Below are 19456 nucleotides of genomic sequence, written 5' to 3'. Positions count from 1 at the left end.
GCCAGTTTTAGGCAGAATATTTAAATTTTAACTAAGATGCACTGAAGTGCCAAATTATTGACGACACGTGTCTGCAGCACGATTAGACACTCGTTTATTTAGTTTATCAGCAAAAAAAAGTTTATTTGGGGGTGACTTGCTCTTTAAGGGCAATTCTCATCTGTTTTGTTTGATCTCATCTGTAGACATTTATTATAATTGGGGATGTCAAACAACTAATTTTTAAATGTAATCAAACATAGGCTATGAATTAATCAAAATTAATCACTATTTCCAAAAATGACTGGAAAATACCAAATAAAACAAAAGTAAATGAATGCCATCCTCCTTGCGATGATGTCCTGGGCAACTGCCATAAAGTCACATCAAGAAATGCTGCTCATCATTCCAATGATCCCAAATAGACTCACATTAGGCCACATGAAAGCAACTGAACCCAAAAATATATTAACCAGTATATAACTGCACTCTCACACAACACGCCTGCAGCAACAGTTAGGACTCCTCCCTCCCTTTTAAAAGCGTTTTCGCTTCTGAGGACATTGTGGTTGTAAAGCCACATGTTAGTAGTCTGGCCCCGGTGTGATCAAACAGTTTCTGCGGGAATGTGACGGCGGAACCGGTTCGCAGCGGCGTGAGTCCCCCGAGTCCCCCCCCCCCCCCGCCTATCTAATAGCGTCGCGCTTACAATTTTATAGACTTTTTTTTAACGAGCTTAGGGCATGTCTAGCCTGTGTAATAATCCGGGGCTTGGGTGAATCACTTTTGAAAAGTTTTTAACTTACCCGGACACAGAGCTCTCTCCTTCCTCGCTGATGATTCTGACATGCTTGCGTTTAAGACGCTACATCATCACTGTAGTATCCCCGTGCCATGCTAAGTCTGACCTACAAACGTTGCATGTCTTCGCCTGATTTAACTGAAAATGCTCCCAAACTTTAGAAGTTTTTACTTTTTTGGGGTCTCGCTGCTTCTGCCATGTTCCTCTTACAAACACCTGCCGGCTCTCCACCGGTCTGCGTGCAACGGCGGGCGGGAGGGGAGGGGGCTTTTGGAAGAGTTGCGCAACACAACGAATCGATGACGCAATTCGTTGCCAACGCTTTTAGTAATCGATTTTCATCGAATTTATCGATTCGTTGTTGCAGCCCTACAGTGCTGATCTCCATTGTAAATTATTGGATCATAACACGCAGATCAAACTGCTACTCTAAACGCCTCTCACCCGCCACACATAACAACCTTCGTGCATGAAAAGCTCGTTCTCGGTGAAGCAACCCTCAGTTGCTCAAAGGAGTCAAATGTTGGCCTGGCCTGCCAGACTCGCCACCCCTCTAGAGGACGAGTCTGGATACTCAGAGCCAGAGAGCACCATGAGGGGCGGGACTAGCCAGCTCTAAAAATCGGAAGAAAAGCAGAAATTATGACTATATCACGCAATGCTGTAGTGTTTTAGCTGTAGACAAAGATGGCGTCTGACAATGGCGCTAACATGTTTCTTTAGTAGAAAGTCTTTTAGCGCTTCTTCTTGTTGTGGTTTCCACTTTTAAATCAAGACAAGACTGAAGTCCTCATCTTTAGACCCAAACTTCAGAAAAGGAAACTGCTTAGTCAGTCACCTGACCTGAATGGCATTAAATTAGTCTCTGAGAACAAAGTAAGGAACCTTGGTGTTATCTTTGACCAGGACATGTCATTCAAATCCCAGGTTAAACATGTTTGGAGGATTTCCTTCTTCCACCTTCGGAATATTGCTAAGATTAGAAGCATCCTTTCCAGGAGTGATACTGAAAAACTAGTTCATGCATTTATTACATCAAGACTGGATTACTGTAATTCATTACTCTCAGGAAGTCCACAGAATGTAGTTAAAAGTCTTCAGCTTGTCCAAAATGCTGCAGCTAGAGTTCTATCATGTAGAACATGTTTACCTCTATCCATTAAAGGCCTCATCAGACACAGAGGGGCTAAACATGGTTCTTCACCACAGGGGCAGCAGATGATAATTCAGTGATACCTAAAGATCGTCTACACTGATTCCAGCTGGTCTTTTTGCTCAGTTAAGTTTTGCATTACTGGTGAATAACTGTAGGTAAAATGATGTTTTGCTGCATTTTTGTCGACATATTAAAATAAGGTTGAAGGTTAATTCTTTTTCTCTACCTCTGAATCTGGATCAGCTGATCTGCGGGTCTGATGGAGAGAGAGAGAGTGTTCACAATCGTGTTTCATCACTAAATGGGACAATCAGCTGAAACTGTTGCGATAAATCTGTTGAAACTAGGGCTGCACGATATTAGGAAAACCTGCGATATTCGATAACAGTGCTTAATATCGCGATATCGATATTACTCACGTTAAATGAACAAATACTAAAGTATGCAGGGTTGATGTCGTCTGGCGTGTGACGTCTGCTCTGGGTTCAAAACAAACAAAAACTAATGCATGAATTCCATTACAACATAACATTTTTATTGCAAAAATATGCAGCTGCACCTGCTACTGTATTAGCAGCTGCACCTGCTACTGTATTAGCAGCTGCACCTGCTACTGTATTAGCAGCAAAACAACAAACTGCATGCATGCAGTTTCTCAGTGACTTTAAAACATCACCTCCACCATAAAACTTTTTCTGATGCTCCAAATACAGAAAAACATCCCTTACCAGGGTTTTAGAATAAATAAAAAAAATCAGAAAATAAGTTTAAATGTTAAATAATAGTTAACATCACTTACATGCAACAGCAAATTCTCTCATTGCTACTGAACATTTTCTCCACTTATGTGGTTATGATATAAGGTTGTTGCTGTAATTGGGAAGTGAACTGTGCTGGGCCAAACTAGGAGAATATTAAGATTTTCTGAGGGAAAGAGAAAAACAATTGTCTACCTTTCAGAAGAGGAACTGGCAAAAAAAAAAAAACTACATGGAAAATATGTGAAAACGTTTGTTTTTAACCCCAAATTGAACAAGTTTACCTAGATCTTAAAAAGCTGCTCAGATGATGAAACTGCAACTATGATTCTGATAACAAGCTAACAAATTGAACTAGCTCCTCTTAAGATAACCGGCTAGCAGAGCTTCTGACTGACAGTTTATGTGCAGCAGCAAATCAACTATCCTGATTAACAAGGTTATAAAAGCTCATAAATGAAAAATCACTTTGATGTGTGGGGGAACTTTTCCAGGCCCTCTTTAGCAGGGAGGGACTGGGAGGAGAGTGCTGTAGCCTTTTAGCTGGAAGCTAACCGGAGCCTGGGGCTAACATCACCACCCGGTGGAACACTAGAGACATGAAGGTGGGTCTGTTCATCGGCACGTGTCGGAGTCAGCCCGGTTATTATCAGCTGCTTAACGACACCGAGCGGACTCACGTTCACGTTTGAAAGCAGCGCTGATTCCAGAAACCTCAGCACAAAGTACGTTCGTTAATCTGAGCCAGCATGACGAACAAGGGAAGCGAGCAGCAGCGGAAAGCGGGGGCGGAGCGCAGATAGTGGAATTTTGGGGTAAGGGTCTACGTAGGGGGCGGGCGTATTACGTGAACGGACCCATCTGATTGGCCGCATATCAGAAGAGCTACATTTGATTGGTCAAATAATACTTCATACAATAGTGTATTTAGTAGAGACTAGGGTTGTCACGGTGTGAAAATTTAAACTCACGGTTATTGTGACCAAAATTATTACGGTTTTCGGTATTATTGCGGTATTTTTTTTAAACGCGTCACATTTTCAAACAACTAAATAAACCCTGTATGTCAGGAAAATATTGTCCTCAGTTTGTGTCTAAATTTTGCCTAAAATGTGTTATTTTGTAATTATGTTGTTTATTTGTTTACATTTTTCCCCTTTAGTCTTTAAAATACCAATATTTGCCCATAACTTCTTATTTTTTGTCTGTTTGATGTCATCATTTTAAAAATATTAGATCACATGATACTCAGTACTCAAGTAGTCTTCTAATCAGATACTTTTTTACCCTTACTTGAGTAATAAACCCTATATCAGGAAAATATTGTCCTCGGTTTGTGTCCTTCCAGTGAACTTTGCAGATTTGGGAAAATGTCATCAGGCAGTAATCGTTGTTAAATTCATAATTATTCTAGGAGAGAGACCAACTCTTGTCTGCCCCTGGGAGCCCCGTAATGCATAGCGTCATTTCAACATGGCGGTGTCCGCGACACGGTTTATATGCAGGTAGCGGCGTTGCGGCTGCTTTATATAGCAACTCGTTGCGTTCTCCCTCAACCCAAATCCTCGGATCACGCATTTTAGCTAAAACACTAACATTCACTTGCCTTGGGTTGACTGTAGAGTTGTGGGTGATGGTCACGCAGATGTGTCATGAGATTTGAAGCGTTGCTGCCTTTCACAGACACTTTTTCTGCACGTGCTGCAAACAGGATAGCCGTCTTCTATAAACTCCCTCGGCATTCTTCAAATATCCAAAAAATGCCCGTACTTCCCACTTTGTCTTCTTTGAGGTATAATAAAAGTCCTGAGAGCTGCCGTCTCCTCCTTTGGTCATTATTTCAGTTTTAGCTTCAAGAAAGTTTTGGTTGTAAACAAAAAAGTGCGCATGTGTCGCCGGCAACTTCAGCAGATGATACGGTGGCTGGTAAGGGTCACCGCGCCTACACCGCAGTCACGGTAAACCCACCAAGATAATATAGTTTTTATAAAACAAGACGGTTATTTTTATTGTCAACTTTTTTACCAGGGTTTACCGCTACACCGGTTACCGTGAGAACCCTAATACAGACTTGAACATGACTGCCAAAGGACTTGTGCAATAATCAGATTTTTATTTTACTTCCACGTAGGGTTGTCACGGTAACCGGTATAGAGGTAAACCCCGGTAAAAAAGTTGGCAATAAAAATAACCATCCAGTTTAAAAAAAACTAAATTATCTCGGTGGGTTTACCGTGGCCGCGGTTTAGGCGCGGTGACCCTTACCAGCCACCGTCGCTTCTGCTGAAGTTCCCGCGCACACGCACTTTTTAGTTTGCAACCAAAACTTTGAAGCTGAAATAATGGCTGAAGGAGGAGACGGCAGCGCCCAGGACATCCATCAGCCCTCAAAGAAGACTAAATCGGAAGTATGGGCATATTTTGGATTTCTGAAAAATGCTGAGGGACAGTTAATAGAAGACGGCTATCCCGTTTGCAGGACGTGCAGGAAACAAGTGTCTGCAAAAGGCAGCAAGCAACACTTCGAATCTAATGGCACATCTGCGTGACCATCACCCACGTCTCTACAGCCAGTGCAAGTTAAGTTAACATTAGAATTTTAGCTTAAATGCATGACGTGAGGACTTTTGGTTGAGGGAGAATGCAACGAGTCACTATATACTGCAGCCGCAGCGTCCTCTGCCAGCATTTAAACCGTGTCACGGACACCCTGTTGCTGGATGAAGCATCTTATTTGTTGATGATGAAGAGAAATATACAATTAGTTCCTTGTCATTGATTTGTTTACTTATTCATTGCCATTTATACTTGAACATTTGGATTTGATTACATAGTGTAGTAGTTATTTTAGTAATTTGTTTAAAGTGGCTATTTATTTTAAATACATATTTTTTTTAAGGTTGACTTGTACAGTGCTCAAGTCAAGTGTGGACTGGAGTTTTAGATTTTCATTTTGATAATGAAGAAAACAAGTATATGAGAAAACAAGTGGTGTTTCTTTGATTTGTTTACATATTGTTTATGTTTTGAATGTTTGGATTTGTATAATTTAAACCTGCACTGACTACTGTAACATGTTCCAGAAAAATAAGCTATTTGTTCCTTTACTTGTGAAAAGTTGCACTTTTGCTAAGGCTTTGTGTTATTTTAGGTTTAATAAACACTGTTAAACCTTTTCAGAACTATTTCAGTTTGTGTAGAACAGGACTATCAATGCTTTCTGAACATATGCAACACCGTTTAAAAAATACTGCGATAATACCGAAAACCGTGATAATTTTGGTCACAATAACCGTGAGGTTAAATTTTCATACCGTGACAACCCTACTTCCACGGAAAGCTAACTTTAGATTAGATATTACAGAAAACGTGGACAGCTTTCCATCACATTCAAAAGTTGTCCCTCATTTCTTAGGCCATCATTTTTGAAGTCATGCGGGACGGCTCGCTGGCTACTGTGCTTCTGGGTGAGCAACTTCCAAGAGCGTCGGAAGCTACTGGTAGCTCGCGTGCAACGTGTTGGAGACCCCTGATGTAGGCAATATGCCATTTGTTTTGCTAAGCCTATACCCTGTCCTGCAGAGCCCCAAGGCACTTTACAACAGTCATTCATCCATGCACACACACACTAACACGCCGACAGAAGCAAGACTGCCGTACACAGGCACCACCAGTCCCTCTGATCACCATCAGCAGGTAAGGAGGTTCAGTGTCTTGCCAAAGGACACAACTTCTGCAACAGGCTTGTACCTGCAACCCTTCGGTTACAGGGTGAACACTTTACTCCTGTGCCACCATCGCCCACATAGTTGTGTTATGATAGTTCTATGGTATGTACAAAACATTTCCAATGTTGATAACGGTTGCAGAAAAATTATGTGCCTGTCTTGTAATCTGAGGGTTGTGGGATCGAGTCCAACTCAATCTGTCACAGTAGTCGTATCCCTGAGCAAGAACCTTAACCCACCTTGCTGCTGCTGGTGGTGGTCAGAGGGGCCGGTGGTGCCTGTGAGCGACAACGCCGGGGCAGCTGTGGCTACAATGTAGCTCATCACCACCAGAGTGTGAAGTGCCTTGGGGGTTGTAGAACCCTAGAAGGGGCTATACCAATACAAGGTATTTACCATTTTATCTCTGCAAAAAACACAACTCTGAAGGAGTTCTGCCATGTTGTGGAGTTGCTAATGCTAATAGTTAGCTTCTACTAGCCGAGACATGCTCTGCTTAACCAACAACAGCCTTTCCTGCTGTGATCCAAGATGGGGAGTCCACGAATGCTAACTTTCAGTGTGACGTAGATCTGACAGACTTTTCCTGACCCGAGTGTTTCCCCGTCTGTTTTGGTTCGGCGGGTAATGCAGGAAAAAGGCGTGGAAGTGAAAAAAGACAAACCCCTTCTTCAATATGGAACAGGGTAAGGGTGGATTTGTATTTTTAATAATTATTATGCTATAAATAAAAGGCTTCACATAGACTCTGTGGTTGCAGTAATTTGTGCTTCCAGCAAATCAGCTTTGTTGATCCGGTCTGAGCAGCTTTAAGGTCTTCAGATAAACACGTGTCTGGCTGATGGGAACCACTGGTTTAATGCAGGCTGGAATGTCTGTGTGTGTGTGTGTGTGTGTGTGTGTGTGTGTGTGTGTGTGTGTGTGTGTGTGTGTGTGTGTGTGTGTGTGTGTGTGTGTGTGTGTGTGTGTGTGTGCGTGCGTGCGTGCGCGTGCGTGCGTGCGTGCGCGCGTGCGTGCGTGCGTGCATGCATGCGTGCGTGCGTTTGTGTGTGATTATGATTATCCTTGGAGCTGTATTAATAACTCTTTAGATACTCTTTCAATCTGCCTCTGTGCAGCTGGCACACCAAGATGTTAAAGTATTCTAATTGGCAATAGGTATACAATATCATTGATTGGTTGATTGATTGATTGATTGATTGATTGATTGATTGATTGATTGATTGATTGATTGGTTGATTGATTGATTGATTGGTTGATTGGTTGATTGGTTGATTGATTGGAACATTGTAGGTCTTTCCTGCAGAGACAAAGCAAAGAAAGTCGAGGTGTCAGTGAGTACAGTTTCCTTCACCATCTAAAGCCGGGCGTACACTGTGCGACTTTTTCACTTTTTTGAGCCGATTTTCCAGTCGTGCGAGAAGCCACGACATCGGGGCGAGTTTTGCGCCGAGCGGTCGTGTAGTGTACAGGGGGTTACGAGAGGCGATTAACACCACGTGACCAGCCGCCGATCAGCAGTCGTGAGGTCGCAGGGACTTCTGGTGTGTTTAATATTTCGCTCGTCCCTCGTGAGGGTATCGCACTGTTGAAGCGGCGCTGCGAGCAGCTGCGAGCAGCTACGATCCAAAAAGTATCAGAACCGCTCACGGCGCATGCGCGCGCAATCCTGCATCAACGCCGGCCGGTCGCTCGCTATTTCCCTAATAACACACGCTGTTCGTTTTTGTTTCTACACGTTTTTTTACTCACAAAGATTGTCAAGAAAGCGTGTTTGTCGTGTTCATGTCAAATTAAACTGATCACAAAACACAGATTCACTTTCTTTATTTCGTTTTCCTCATCCAACCCCCATAAATCCCTGTGTCCTCCTGCAGCACTCCCGAAGAACAACAGGCAAGACAAAAAAGTCTGACGTGTTGAGTAAAAACTGCTATTTTTAGCACATTTTTAGGGCCGACGTGTTGCTACCAGACGTACAGTGTGAGCAGTCAGGTCGCATGCGAGAACTGGGTCGTGCAGTGTGAGCACATGACTCGTGAGATCTGCTCTGCGAGGAAGTCGTACAGTTTGAGCTGAAGCTGAACGCTGCGAGTGAAAAAGTCGCACAGTGTACGCCCGGCTTAAAGGAACTCTGGGGTAAACTCTGACAGGAAGAGGTCTGGCAGACCCAAAGCCACAACTGCATCAGAGGACATGTTTCTGAGAGTTAACAGCTTACGTGATAGGCAGCTCACAGGACAACAGCTTCAAGCACAGCTTAATAGTGGTCGTAGTAAGCAAGTCTCAGTTTCAACTGTGAAGAGAAGACTTGGAGCTGCAGGTTTGACAGGATGAGTTGCAGCAAGAAAGCCACTGCTAAGATGTCAGAGTAAGAGAAAGAGGCTTGCCTGGGCCATGAAACACCACCATTGGACTACTGAAGACTGGAAGAAGGCATTATGGACTGATCAATCCAAATTTGAAATCTTTGGTTCATCACGCAGGATCTTTGTACGCCATTGAGTAGGTGAAAGGATGGTTCCACAGTGTGTGGCATCAACTGTCAAACATGGAGGAGGAAGTGTGATAGTCTGGGGCTGTTTTGCTGGATCCAGGGCCGATGACTTGTACAGAGTGAGAGGCACTCTGAACCAAAACGGCTACCACAGCTTTCTCTAGCGTCATGCAGTACCCTCTGGTATGCACCTAGTTGGTCAGGGGTTCATCCTACAGCAAGATAATGACCCAAAACATAAGTCCAAGCTACGCCAGAACTACCTCAGGAAAAAAGAACAAGATAGTAAGCTTGTAAACATGGAGTGGCCAGCAGTCTCCAGACTTAAACCCCATGGAGCTGGTTTGGGATGAACTGGACAGAAGAGTGAAAGCAACGCAACCTACAAGTGCCACACATTTATGGGATCTTCTGCAGCAAATATGGAAGAAATTTCTGAAGAATATTTGATTTCTGTTGTTGAAAGAATGCCACGCACGTGTTCTGCTGTTATATCTGCCAAAGCTGGCTACTTTGATGAGCCAAAAGTTTAAAATACATTTTGGTCTATAAATTGATTCCATGATTTATTTTTTTTACTGCAATTGCTTATTTGTCCTATGCTTTCATGTCAGAGTGCAATGTGACATTAAACTGCATCATTTCCAATAAAAACTGGAAGAATTGGAGCGTTCTAAAACTTTTGACTGGTAGTGTACATATAAAAAGTCTTTTTTAGGGCGTGGGAAAAAGCCAGCGATGATTGAATCCTACCTCTTTGCAACACACAACAAAACTACCTCAAATAAACAATGCACATATTTAATGTCCATTAGGGCTGCAACAAACGATTATTTGGATAATCGATTAATCGGATGGGGTCTCGACACGATTAATCGGATTACATGGGGAAATTTTTAAAAACTGCTAGGGAAACGTTATTTCTCTCCTTCCTTCACTTTATTTAACACAACATTATTAGAAAACAGTTCAATAGCAGAAAAACAACATGCCATCACCTAAATTGTCTTATAAGGTGTATAGACAGAGACCCTAAGCTACATCTATCTGTGACCTAAAATGCTTGGTCCAAGTTAAACAGCTTAAGGGCAATTCTCATCTGTTTTGTTTGATCTCATCTGTTGACATTTATTATAACTGGGGATGTCAAACAACTAATTTTTAAATGTAATTAAACATTGGCTGTGAATTAATCAAAATTGATCACTATTTCCAAAAATGACTGAAAAAATACCAAATAAAACAAAAGTAAATGAATGCCATCCTCCTTGTGATGATGCCCTGGGCAACTGCCATAAAGTCACATCAAGAAATGCTGCTGATCATTCCAATGATCCCAAATAGACTCACATTAGGCCACATGAAAGCAACTGAACCCAAAAATATATTAACCAGTATATAACTGCTCTCACACACAACACGCCTGCAGCAACAGTGAGGACTCCTCCCTCCCTTTTAAAAGCGTTTTTGCTTCAGAGGACATTGTGGTTGTAAAACCACATGCTAGTAGTCTGGCCCCGGTGTGATCAACCAGTTTCTGCAGGAATGTGACGGCGGAACCTGGGCCAGATTAACACTTTGTTGTACCCTGGGCAACAATATTCAAGGGCTCCATCATCACGACCCGAGGATCACCATAATGTGGTCACATACAGAATATTTTACTGTAATATGCAGTAAATATACTCAATACTTGAATGCCTGACAACACGTAACCCGCCCAGAGTAACCTTTGACCCACCTCGTGTGGACTGACCAATGAGGAGAGGGTCTTAACTTGAGGCCCTCTCTTCATTGGTCAGTCTGCATGAGACTGACTCTCAACTGACGTTCAGTCGTAGGCAGCGAAGCGTCTCTGTGCAGCGCAAAAGCCCGGGTGGACAGTTTGTTTAATGTAGGGTGATCATATTTCCATTTCCAAACAAGAGGACAGGGGATCTGTGCCTATGACGTCACACTATGGCAACGCCACACAAACCATGTTGGGACCCATTTCTTGTAAGAACTAAATTAATATCAGATTCTGCCAATTAAAGGGCTCTAAAACAATTCATATGTAAATATTTTGCATATTTAATGCAAAATCTCATTTTTCTGCTTTAGTGCTGCAACAAGGTTTTATTAATAATAAATTATTAAACATTTTGTTTTACTACAGCATCGGTAAGCTTCCTGTGCACAGATTATTAAGGATGCTTGTTTCAGCTGTGAGATTAGACGATAGGATCAATGAAAAAATAAGTTGTCCCACACTCCATGGAAACTTTCAGAGAATCCACAAATAGTGGCTTTCAAATGGTTTTGTTACTTTTAGCAAGTTTAGAAAAGCAGCAGATGAGACATCATGTCTGATAATTTAGTTTTTCATCTGATAATATTAGAACATGTCAGTAATGTCTGAGGGGCTTTTATAAACACTGTATAACTAACACTACTGGAGAGGGTATGGATTACACAGAGGCTTCTGGGGAGCCTGGTTATGGGGGGGGGGGGGGGGGGGGGGGGGGGGGCATTTTGCCTTGGCCCCCAAAATGCCTTGAAACGGCCCTGGGTGTGTGACTGAGTTTCGAAGGTGATCTGAATTGTATCAGATGTATAAATATTACATGTGTATAACTTATTGTTTTTTACTGGTAAAAACGTGTAGTGGAGATAAATCTACATTTTACTTTTCAACACTTTGTTTTGTTTTCTTGTTTTTATTGAACTATTTCCTGTCCTGTCTGTCTCTCATCTTCCTGCATCTCCTCTTAATTCTCCAGAAAATCTGCTGCCTGGATTCTTACTTTTTCACCTCATCAGTTACTTTTGAGCAGATCAAAGGGATCTCCTGACCGCAAAGCGCAGAGCGCGTTTTCGATGCTGCGTGAGGTGAAATCACCGCAGCACAGGTGATGAGCTCCGCAGTAGCAGAGCGCTTCAGGCATTAATAAGACAGAAAGTAGAGAACATGTGCGGACATGAACGATCGTGTGCTAATTATAGTTTTTTGGTTGCGCCACTTTGAGAATGGACCGTGCGCTGGAAGCAGCTGCCTGGATCGCTGCGTAACAATGCGCTGTGCCGCTCTCTGCTCAAAAGAGTCCAAAAATGATATAATATAGAAAACTTTTTTCCGGTTCCCCTGGATGTGTAGGATATCCAGCTCCCCCATAATTCGATCCCTGCTCCTGGATGAAAAGCCGGACATTTTCATCAATACAAGAACCCCCAGTCCGGACGCGCCGGACAGAGAGTGAAAAGTGGACATGTCCGGGGAAAACGGAACGTACGGTCTCCATAGTCCTCATAAAGCGGGAAATTATAGATACAGTATTTTGCTCGTGCCCTGGGCCCTTTAGAGTTCGTGGGCTCTGGGCAATTGCCCAGTTAATCCGGCCTTGGGCGGAACCGGTTCGCAGCAGCGCGAACCTTGCGCTGACCTGCCGGCTCTCCCTTGCGCTGATCTGACTTGCTCTGCGCGCAACGGCGGGCGGGAAGGGGGGGGGGGGGCGCTTTTGGGAGAGTTGTGCGACACAACGAATCGATGACGCAATTCGTTGCCAACGCTTTTAGTAATCGATTTTCATCGAATTTATCGATTCGTTGTTGCAGCCCTAATGTCCATGTCAGGATCATTATGCGTTCAGGAAAGCAACTGTAATGTAATTATTACCACTTGAGACAGTAACTGTGAAGGAATACAGTTACTTATAATAAATAGGTAACAGCAGTACATGTAAGCCATTACTCTGCAACACTGGATACAAGGCACTTCTGTTGTGATCGTGTCACAGCCCAGCCCTACTAGCAGCTAAGACCAGGATGTTATTATTAAAATGTCTTTCTCATAAAGAAATAAGCTGTTAGGTCTGGCTGCCAATGGTTGTTTGAGCATGTGGATTATAATACCACACTAATCAAGAGCAACACAACTCATGTCTATCACACACATACTCTAACAGATATGATACCGGTGCTAGATGTCACTCGCTCATCTGAGACATTGGATAGAGCAGCAGAGAAGAAGCAGCTTAAGACTCTAATTTGTTCATTGGCCCATAAAACACATCTGAACAGAGAAGAATGCTGAGGCCAAGATTCAAAGAGCAGTTTTTGTCCTTGTTCTCTGGACTGTCCCTGCAGGGCAGAAAGCCATGACTAAACTACCCATAGATAATTCTAACAATTTTAGCCTCTTCTTTAAAGACCAAGTTCACCGAGAAACCGTTACTTATTTTTTTTAAATACACTTAAAGGGGCATTGTGGAAGTTTGACAGCCAAACATGTATAGAAATAATAAATGTCTTCTTCATACATTCTCCTGAAATGCCCTGGTCCTGTAGAATGAGCCCTGGCATTTTTACTGTGATTGCCTGTTTTTCTGTAAAATCACAGAAAAAGAGAGCTGCTCGGGTCGAGCAGGCTGCTTCATGCACGTTCACGCTCAGGCATCGCCCGTAGCATTTGCTATCCGTAGCTTTAGCAGCAGAGAGAGAGGCAGTGCCACTTTGTCGCTGTTCCTAACGCCTAGTGATGAACATAGCTACATTTCTGAGGACCCTTAGCTACTTTCTTCTAGATATTTCCTGCAAAATAGCAACAAAATAGCCATTTTCGCTCCGAACTGTTCTTTGAACGTTGTTTTAGCTGTAATCAAGGATATAAATGTTACAGATACCAAATACATCATTGGTGCTTCAGCTCACCTAGTAAGACGTCGGACTTTCATGCAGGAGACCCGGGTTCGATTCTGGATGTGAACATAGTTTATTTAGAGTTTCTTTTTTACATTAATGGTATATTTTTTTAAAGTAAGATGTCCAAATTTTTATTTGAGACTCGCCGAATGGCATTGAATTCACAGATAAAAAAGATGTGGGTTCAACTTTCATTTTGGAACAATTTTTCAAGCAAGGGAAGGGAACGATCTGAGCATGCAGGAGGACTGACCCATCATAAACCTTTGTCGGCTGTGCTGAAGAGAAAGGTACAGAACCAAATTATTTAATTAATTAGCTGTGCATTCTCCTGTCCTCTGTCCTCCGGGCCACACACACGGTATTTTCGTTAAGTGTGTGCACGTACAGCATGCGCGCCTCGTGCACGAGCCTACTATTGAAGCTGCCGTTACGCTTTTGGCCTGAGGGGGCAATCGCGAGCATAAATTTTCAAAACTCCATAAAGTCCCTTTAACAAATCTGAGACCATGGTCTTGAGTCAGAAAAGGTTAGAAAACCTTCTCTGGGTCAGGGATGAGGTCCTGCCCCAAGTGGAGGAGTTTAAGTATCTCGGGGTCTTGTTCACGAGTGAGGGTAAACTGGAGCGTGAGATCGATAGGCGGATTGGTGCTGCATCTGCAGTGATGCGGGCGTTGTACCGGTCAGTCGTGGTGAAGAGAGAGCTGAGTCAGAAGGCGAAGCTCTCGATTTACCGGTCGATCTACGTTCCAACCCTCACCTATGGTCACGAGCTTTGGGTAGTGACCGAAAGAACGAGATCGCAGATACAAGCGGCCGAAATAAGTTTTCTCCGAAGAATGGCTGGGCTCTCCCTTAGAGATAGGGTGAGAAGCTCTGTCATCCGGGAGGGGCTCGGAGTAGATTCGCTGCTCCTCCACATTGAGAGGACCCAGTTGAGGTGGCTCGGGCATCTGGTCAGGATGCCTCCTGGACGCCTCCCTGGTGAGGTTTTCCGGGCACGTCCAACCGGGAGGAGACCTAAAGGTAGACCCAGGACACGGTGGAGGGACTATGTCTCTCACCTGGCCAGGGAATGCCTTGGGGTTCCCCAGAGGAGCTGGCCCAAGTGGCTGGGGAGAGGGAAGTCTGGGCCTCTCGTCTTAGGCTACTGCCCCCGCGACCCGACTCCGGATAAGCGAAAGAAAATGGATGGATGGACTTAACAAAAATATTAACGCACCACTTTTGTTTTTGCTCCCATTTTTCCTGAGCTGAACTCAAAGATCTGAAACTTTTTCTAAATTCAGAATAGACTCATTACTCTCAAATCTTTCTAGTTCTGTGTTTGTGAGCACTTCTCCTTCACTGAGATAATCCATACCACCTCACAGGTGTGGCATATCGAGCCAGTCTCCCAAATTCCTACTGAGTAAAACTGGTTCATAAATCCAGTTAAGCGTTGCTCTTGTCTAGCTGAGAGTTACTGGTGCAGCAGCAGCAGCAGCCTGGTCTTCTGGTGAATGGAGCTGTTGAACATCCTGGTTGTGTTTGATTAGTTGGAGTGGTATCTCCTTCCAGCTGCAGCTGCCATAAAAAGAAGTAGCATAGCAGGTCCAAAGGTAGGGGGGTTCTGCTATGCTTCTCTAGAGAAATACCATCCTTTGCTTAGTCAGGTGAGATACTGAGAGTTCAGTGAAGATCCTTTAGGAGATGGACACTCCAAACGATTACTGTGACTCAAAACAATTCAAATCTGACCCTGAAACACCCTGTAAACATGGCCAGGTGGTAGCTAGGGGTTGCAAAAGCAACGGCAAGATCAGGCCAAGCAACTCCAACTCCTGAACTGATGACATCAGACTTTTGTCTGAGATTTAAAGGGATATTCCACCCAAAATTTTAATTTTGTCTGTTGACATATTTCCCAGACAAGTCTAACAAAAAACAAACAACGGTGGTTTGCAAAATTTGCAGAGAATCGATGAAAACCAAGTATGGTAAAACAACCAGCTTGTCTTTTTAATCGATACGCTTTTTTCTACATCGTCCATCCCTAACAGCTGTAAGCCTCCACATAAAAGTATAAGGCAGCCACAAAGACACCTGCTTCTGTAAACACACACACTCATTGTTAGCGAACCAGCATAAAATGCACACACACACACACAAACACACACACACACAAATGTCACCACCTGGATTTAATTAAGAAAATATGTAGGGGCCTCTTATTGGATAATTACTGCAACAAGTTATTCAACCCAACTCGTTCAATGAGTTGCTTCTCATTTCTTAAACAACCATGTGGAAAGACACATCTGGTGGTCATGGAAAAGATCTGTGTGAGAAGGGTCAGATCACTGACATCAAGCAAAGTAAACATCTGAGGAGATGTAGAAACAACTAAAACTGGGTTAAGAACTGTCCAACGCTTTATTAAAACTGGTCTGATGAGTCCAGATGGGCCCTGTTCCAGAGTGATGGTGCATCAGGGTAAGAAGAGAGGCAGATGAAGTGATGCACCCATCACGCCTAGTGCCTACTGTACAAGCCTGTGGGGGCAGTGCTATGATCTGGGCTTGCTGCAGGCGGTCAGGTCTAGGTTCAGCAACAGGGTGTGCTCCAAGAATGACGTCAGCTGACTACCTGAATATGCTGAATGACCAGATAATTCCATCTTCCCTGATGGCACGGCCATACTCCAGGATGACAATGCCAGGATTCATTGGGGTCAAATAGTGAGAGATTGGTTCAGGGAGCATGAGACATCATTTTCACACTTGGATCGGCCACCACAGAGTCCAGACCTTAACCCCGTGGAGAATCTTTGGGATGTGCTGGAGAAGGCTTTGTGCAGCGGTAAGACTCTACCATCATCAATGAAAGATCTTGGTGGAACATTAATGCAACACAGGATGGAGATAAATCGCAGCAGCTTATCAAACAACGCCACAGCCAATGTGAGTCCTAATCAAAGCAAAACGTGGTCAAATGAAAAATTAGTGTGACTTGTTTTTGGATGGGCAGTATAAATAAACTTTACTTACACACGCGCGCGCACACACACACACACACACTCACGCACACACACGCGCGCGCACATGCTGATTGATTCAGTTCCTAAATAATGATTTAGTTTGCTTCAGCCTCTGACGTTTGAATAAATTAAACTTTAGGTTGTTTAATGAACGTTCACGGCATCTTCTCCATATCTTAGTCAACAAGTTTCTCCTCTTAATGTTTCAAAAACAGACAATCAGCCTAAAACTCTCGCGGGTGGAAGGATTCTTCTTTAATACCAGCCTGCGGGCTTCAAGTATAGCATTACCGAGCCACATACCTTCAAAATCTGATAAAATCCCTGCGAGATGCTCGTTGACTGGAGGCTCCGACATTCTGTCCCGACTGAGGCTCCGGGTCCGACAACAAACTAACCGGAGGACACGTCCGAACTGGTGCTGGTACCGGGCTGAGCTGGTCCTCTACCGAGCGGGTCCTCGCTAGTCGCAGGGGTCCAGGTCTGTCTACCTCGCACCCCTCCCCCCTGCTCGGGCTGAAGCCGCTGGGGTCCGGGGCGGGTGGGGGATTTGGCCGGTGGGCGGGGCTAAAGACGACACCTGAAAAAGAAAAGGTACCCCACACACACGCACGCACGCACGCACACACACACACACACCCTCTGCTTCTGCTTTGCTGGACTGAATCAGACTATTCACCCATTGATGGAGTAGCTGTCTAGAGTTACAGAACCCAGACCGTTCTGATGTGCTGCTGAACAAATATGATGAGAGGAATAATTAATCACGATAGCTGGCCGAAGATCCTTTGTTCAATGGAATAGAATCATAAGAAGACGAAGAAGGAGCTTGGCTATACCCTATATATGTATATATATATATATATATATATATATATATATATATATATATATATATATATATATATATATATATATATATATATATATATATATATATATATATATATATGTCTATATATATACCCCAATGTACAATTTATATATATATATATATATATATATATATATATATATATATATATATATATATATATATATATATATATATATAATACTATATATATATATATATATATATATATATATATATATATATATATATATATATATATATATATATACCATATATAGGGTGTATTTATATGTTGTGTTCAATGAATTGTTGCTCAGAAAGGGATTTGTCTCACTCCCATGTTTTCTTGTTGCATGTTGAAGCTCTAAGTGGAACCTTGTTAGGACCCAACTACGCACATTGGATTCTGATCATCTTACGGTGGTCTTAAACTTTTTTTCTTGTGCAACTGAGCCGATCAAACCACTAGATGGTGCTGTAGGACCGCAGCTTTTCTCCATGATGCTTTGTGACCCAGCAGGGTCGAGTCAGCCGAGGGGCGTTTCTGCTTTGGCTACAGAAACGTTGCTGTAGCTTCTCACTGACCAATCAGAATGGGTATCAAAATACGTTATTTTTCTCTGCTACGTTTGTCAAAATAAAAGTCTACACTAATTGATCGTGTCACACCGCCATGGCAAAATAACGTTGTTGATATTTTGATATTGTAATGACTCCAACTTTTTCTTTCTGTTTCAGATCTTTATTCCGGTGTTAAGTCGATATGTGTTCCCCCCTCGAAGAAGAAGAAGAAGAAAATGTAATTTCTATAGCGCCTCTCAAGATAAAAATCACGAGGCGCTTCACAAAATCAAAACAAAAAAAGTTAAAATATAAAAAAGCATTTAGAAAATGTTTAAAAATATATTTAAAATTAGCAAATATAGGCAATTGGGATTTAAAAGAATAAATGTAAAGAAAGAGAGAGAGTGATTAGGGAAGAGGGAAATCAGTGGATCCTGAGGAAGGTGGAATAGGTGGGGAGAGCAGAATATAGAGAGAGTGGTCAAGAAGGTCATACAAAAGCCAGCTTGAACAAGTGAGTCTTCAGCTGCTTTTTGAAGGAGACCACTGAGTCCACTGATCTCAGGCTCAGGGGGAGAGAGTTCCAGAGTCTGGGGGCCACAGCAGCAAATGATCTGTCACCTTTGGTCTTTAGCCTGGTGCTGCACAACCAGTAGGCTTTGGTCACTGGACCTCAGGGACCTGCTGGGGGTGTAGGGACTAAGAAGATCACCAATGTAAGATGGTGCTTGTCCATGTAAGGCCCTATAGACCAGAACCAGGATCTTGAAATGAACCCTGAAGTTGACTGGCAGCCAGTGAAGCTGGAGGAGAAGCGGGGTGATGTGGGTGTGTTTGGAGGACTTGGTCAGAAGCCGAGCACAGGCATTCTGAACCACCTGTAGACGGTTCAGGGAGGTTCTGCTCAGACACGTGAAAAGAGAGTTACAGTAGTCTAAGTGTGAGGGGATGAAGGTGTGGAGAACAGTCTCAAGTCCAGAGCAGGACAGAATGGGACTCAGCTTAGCAACGTTCCTGAGATGGAAGAAGGAAGAGCCAACAAGAGAACTGACATGAGAATCCAGGGTGAGAGCTGGGTCAAAGGTCACACCAAGATTCTTGACAGAAGGTTTGGTGTGGGAAACAAGCTGACCAAGAGAGTCTCTGACTTTGGGAACCAGCTTGTCTGGGGCACAGATGAGGATCTCAGTCTTATCTTCATTCAACTGAAGAAAGCTCCCACCATCCAGGTTTTGATAGAGTCTAAGCAGGTGTGTAACAGCTGCAGCTTAGTCATCTCATGGGGCATAAAGGAGATGTACAGTTGGATGTCATCTGCATAAAGATGGTAGGAGATTCCTTTGAAGGAGCTCAGGATGTGCTGAAGAGGAAGCAGATAGAGGAGGAAGAGCAGAGGCCTCAGCACAGAACCTTGTGG

The 19456-nt window shown here is 43.3% G+C and overlaps 1 protein-coding gene across 2 annotated transcripts in view; it reads right to left on the bottom strand.

Moving 5' to 3' along the window:
• Positions 1-17129, bottom strand: part of septin12 (septin 12) — a 125819-nt gene extending 108690 nt beyond the window's left edge. Inside the window, exon 1 of one of the 2 annotated variants that reach the window (XM_054742129.2) lies at positions 16923-17129. In XM_054742129.2, coding sequence (XP_054598104.2) covers positions 16923-16977 — 55 coding nt within the window. In that variant the 5' untranslated portion in view covers positions 16978-17129. The remainder of the gene's footprint in view (positions 1-16922) is intronic. The other variant, XM_054742130.2, reaches the window with a different exon arrangement.
• Between the last annotated feature and the right edge of the window lie 2327 nt (positions 17130-19456).

The sequence above is a fragment of the Nothobranchius furzeri genome, chromosome 18, assembly GCF_043380555.1.
Source record: "Nothobranchius furzeri strain GRZ-AD chromosome 18, NfurGRZ-RIMD1, whole genome shotgun sequence".
Lineage (NCBI taxonomy): Eukaryota > Metazoa > Chordata > Actinopteri > Cyprinodontiformes > Nothobranchiidae > Nothobranchius > Nothobranchius furzeri.
Note: the sequence above shows the minus strand (reverse complement) of the source record. Positions and strands in the feature narration are given on the sequence as shown.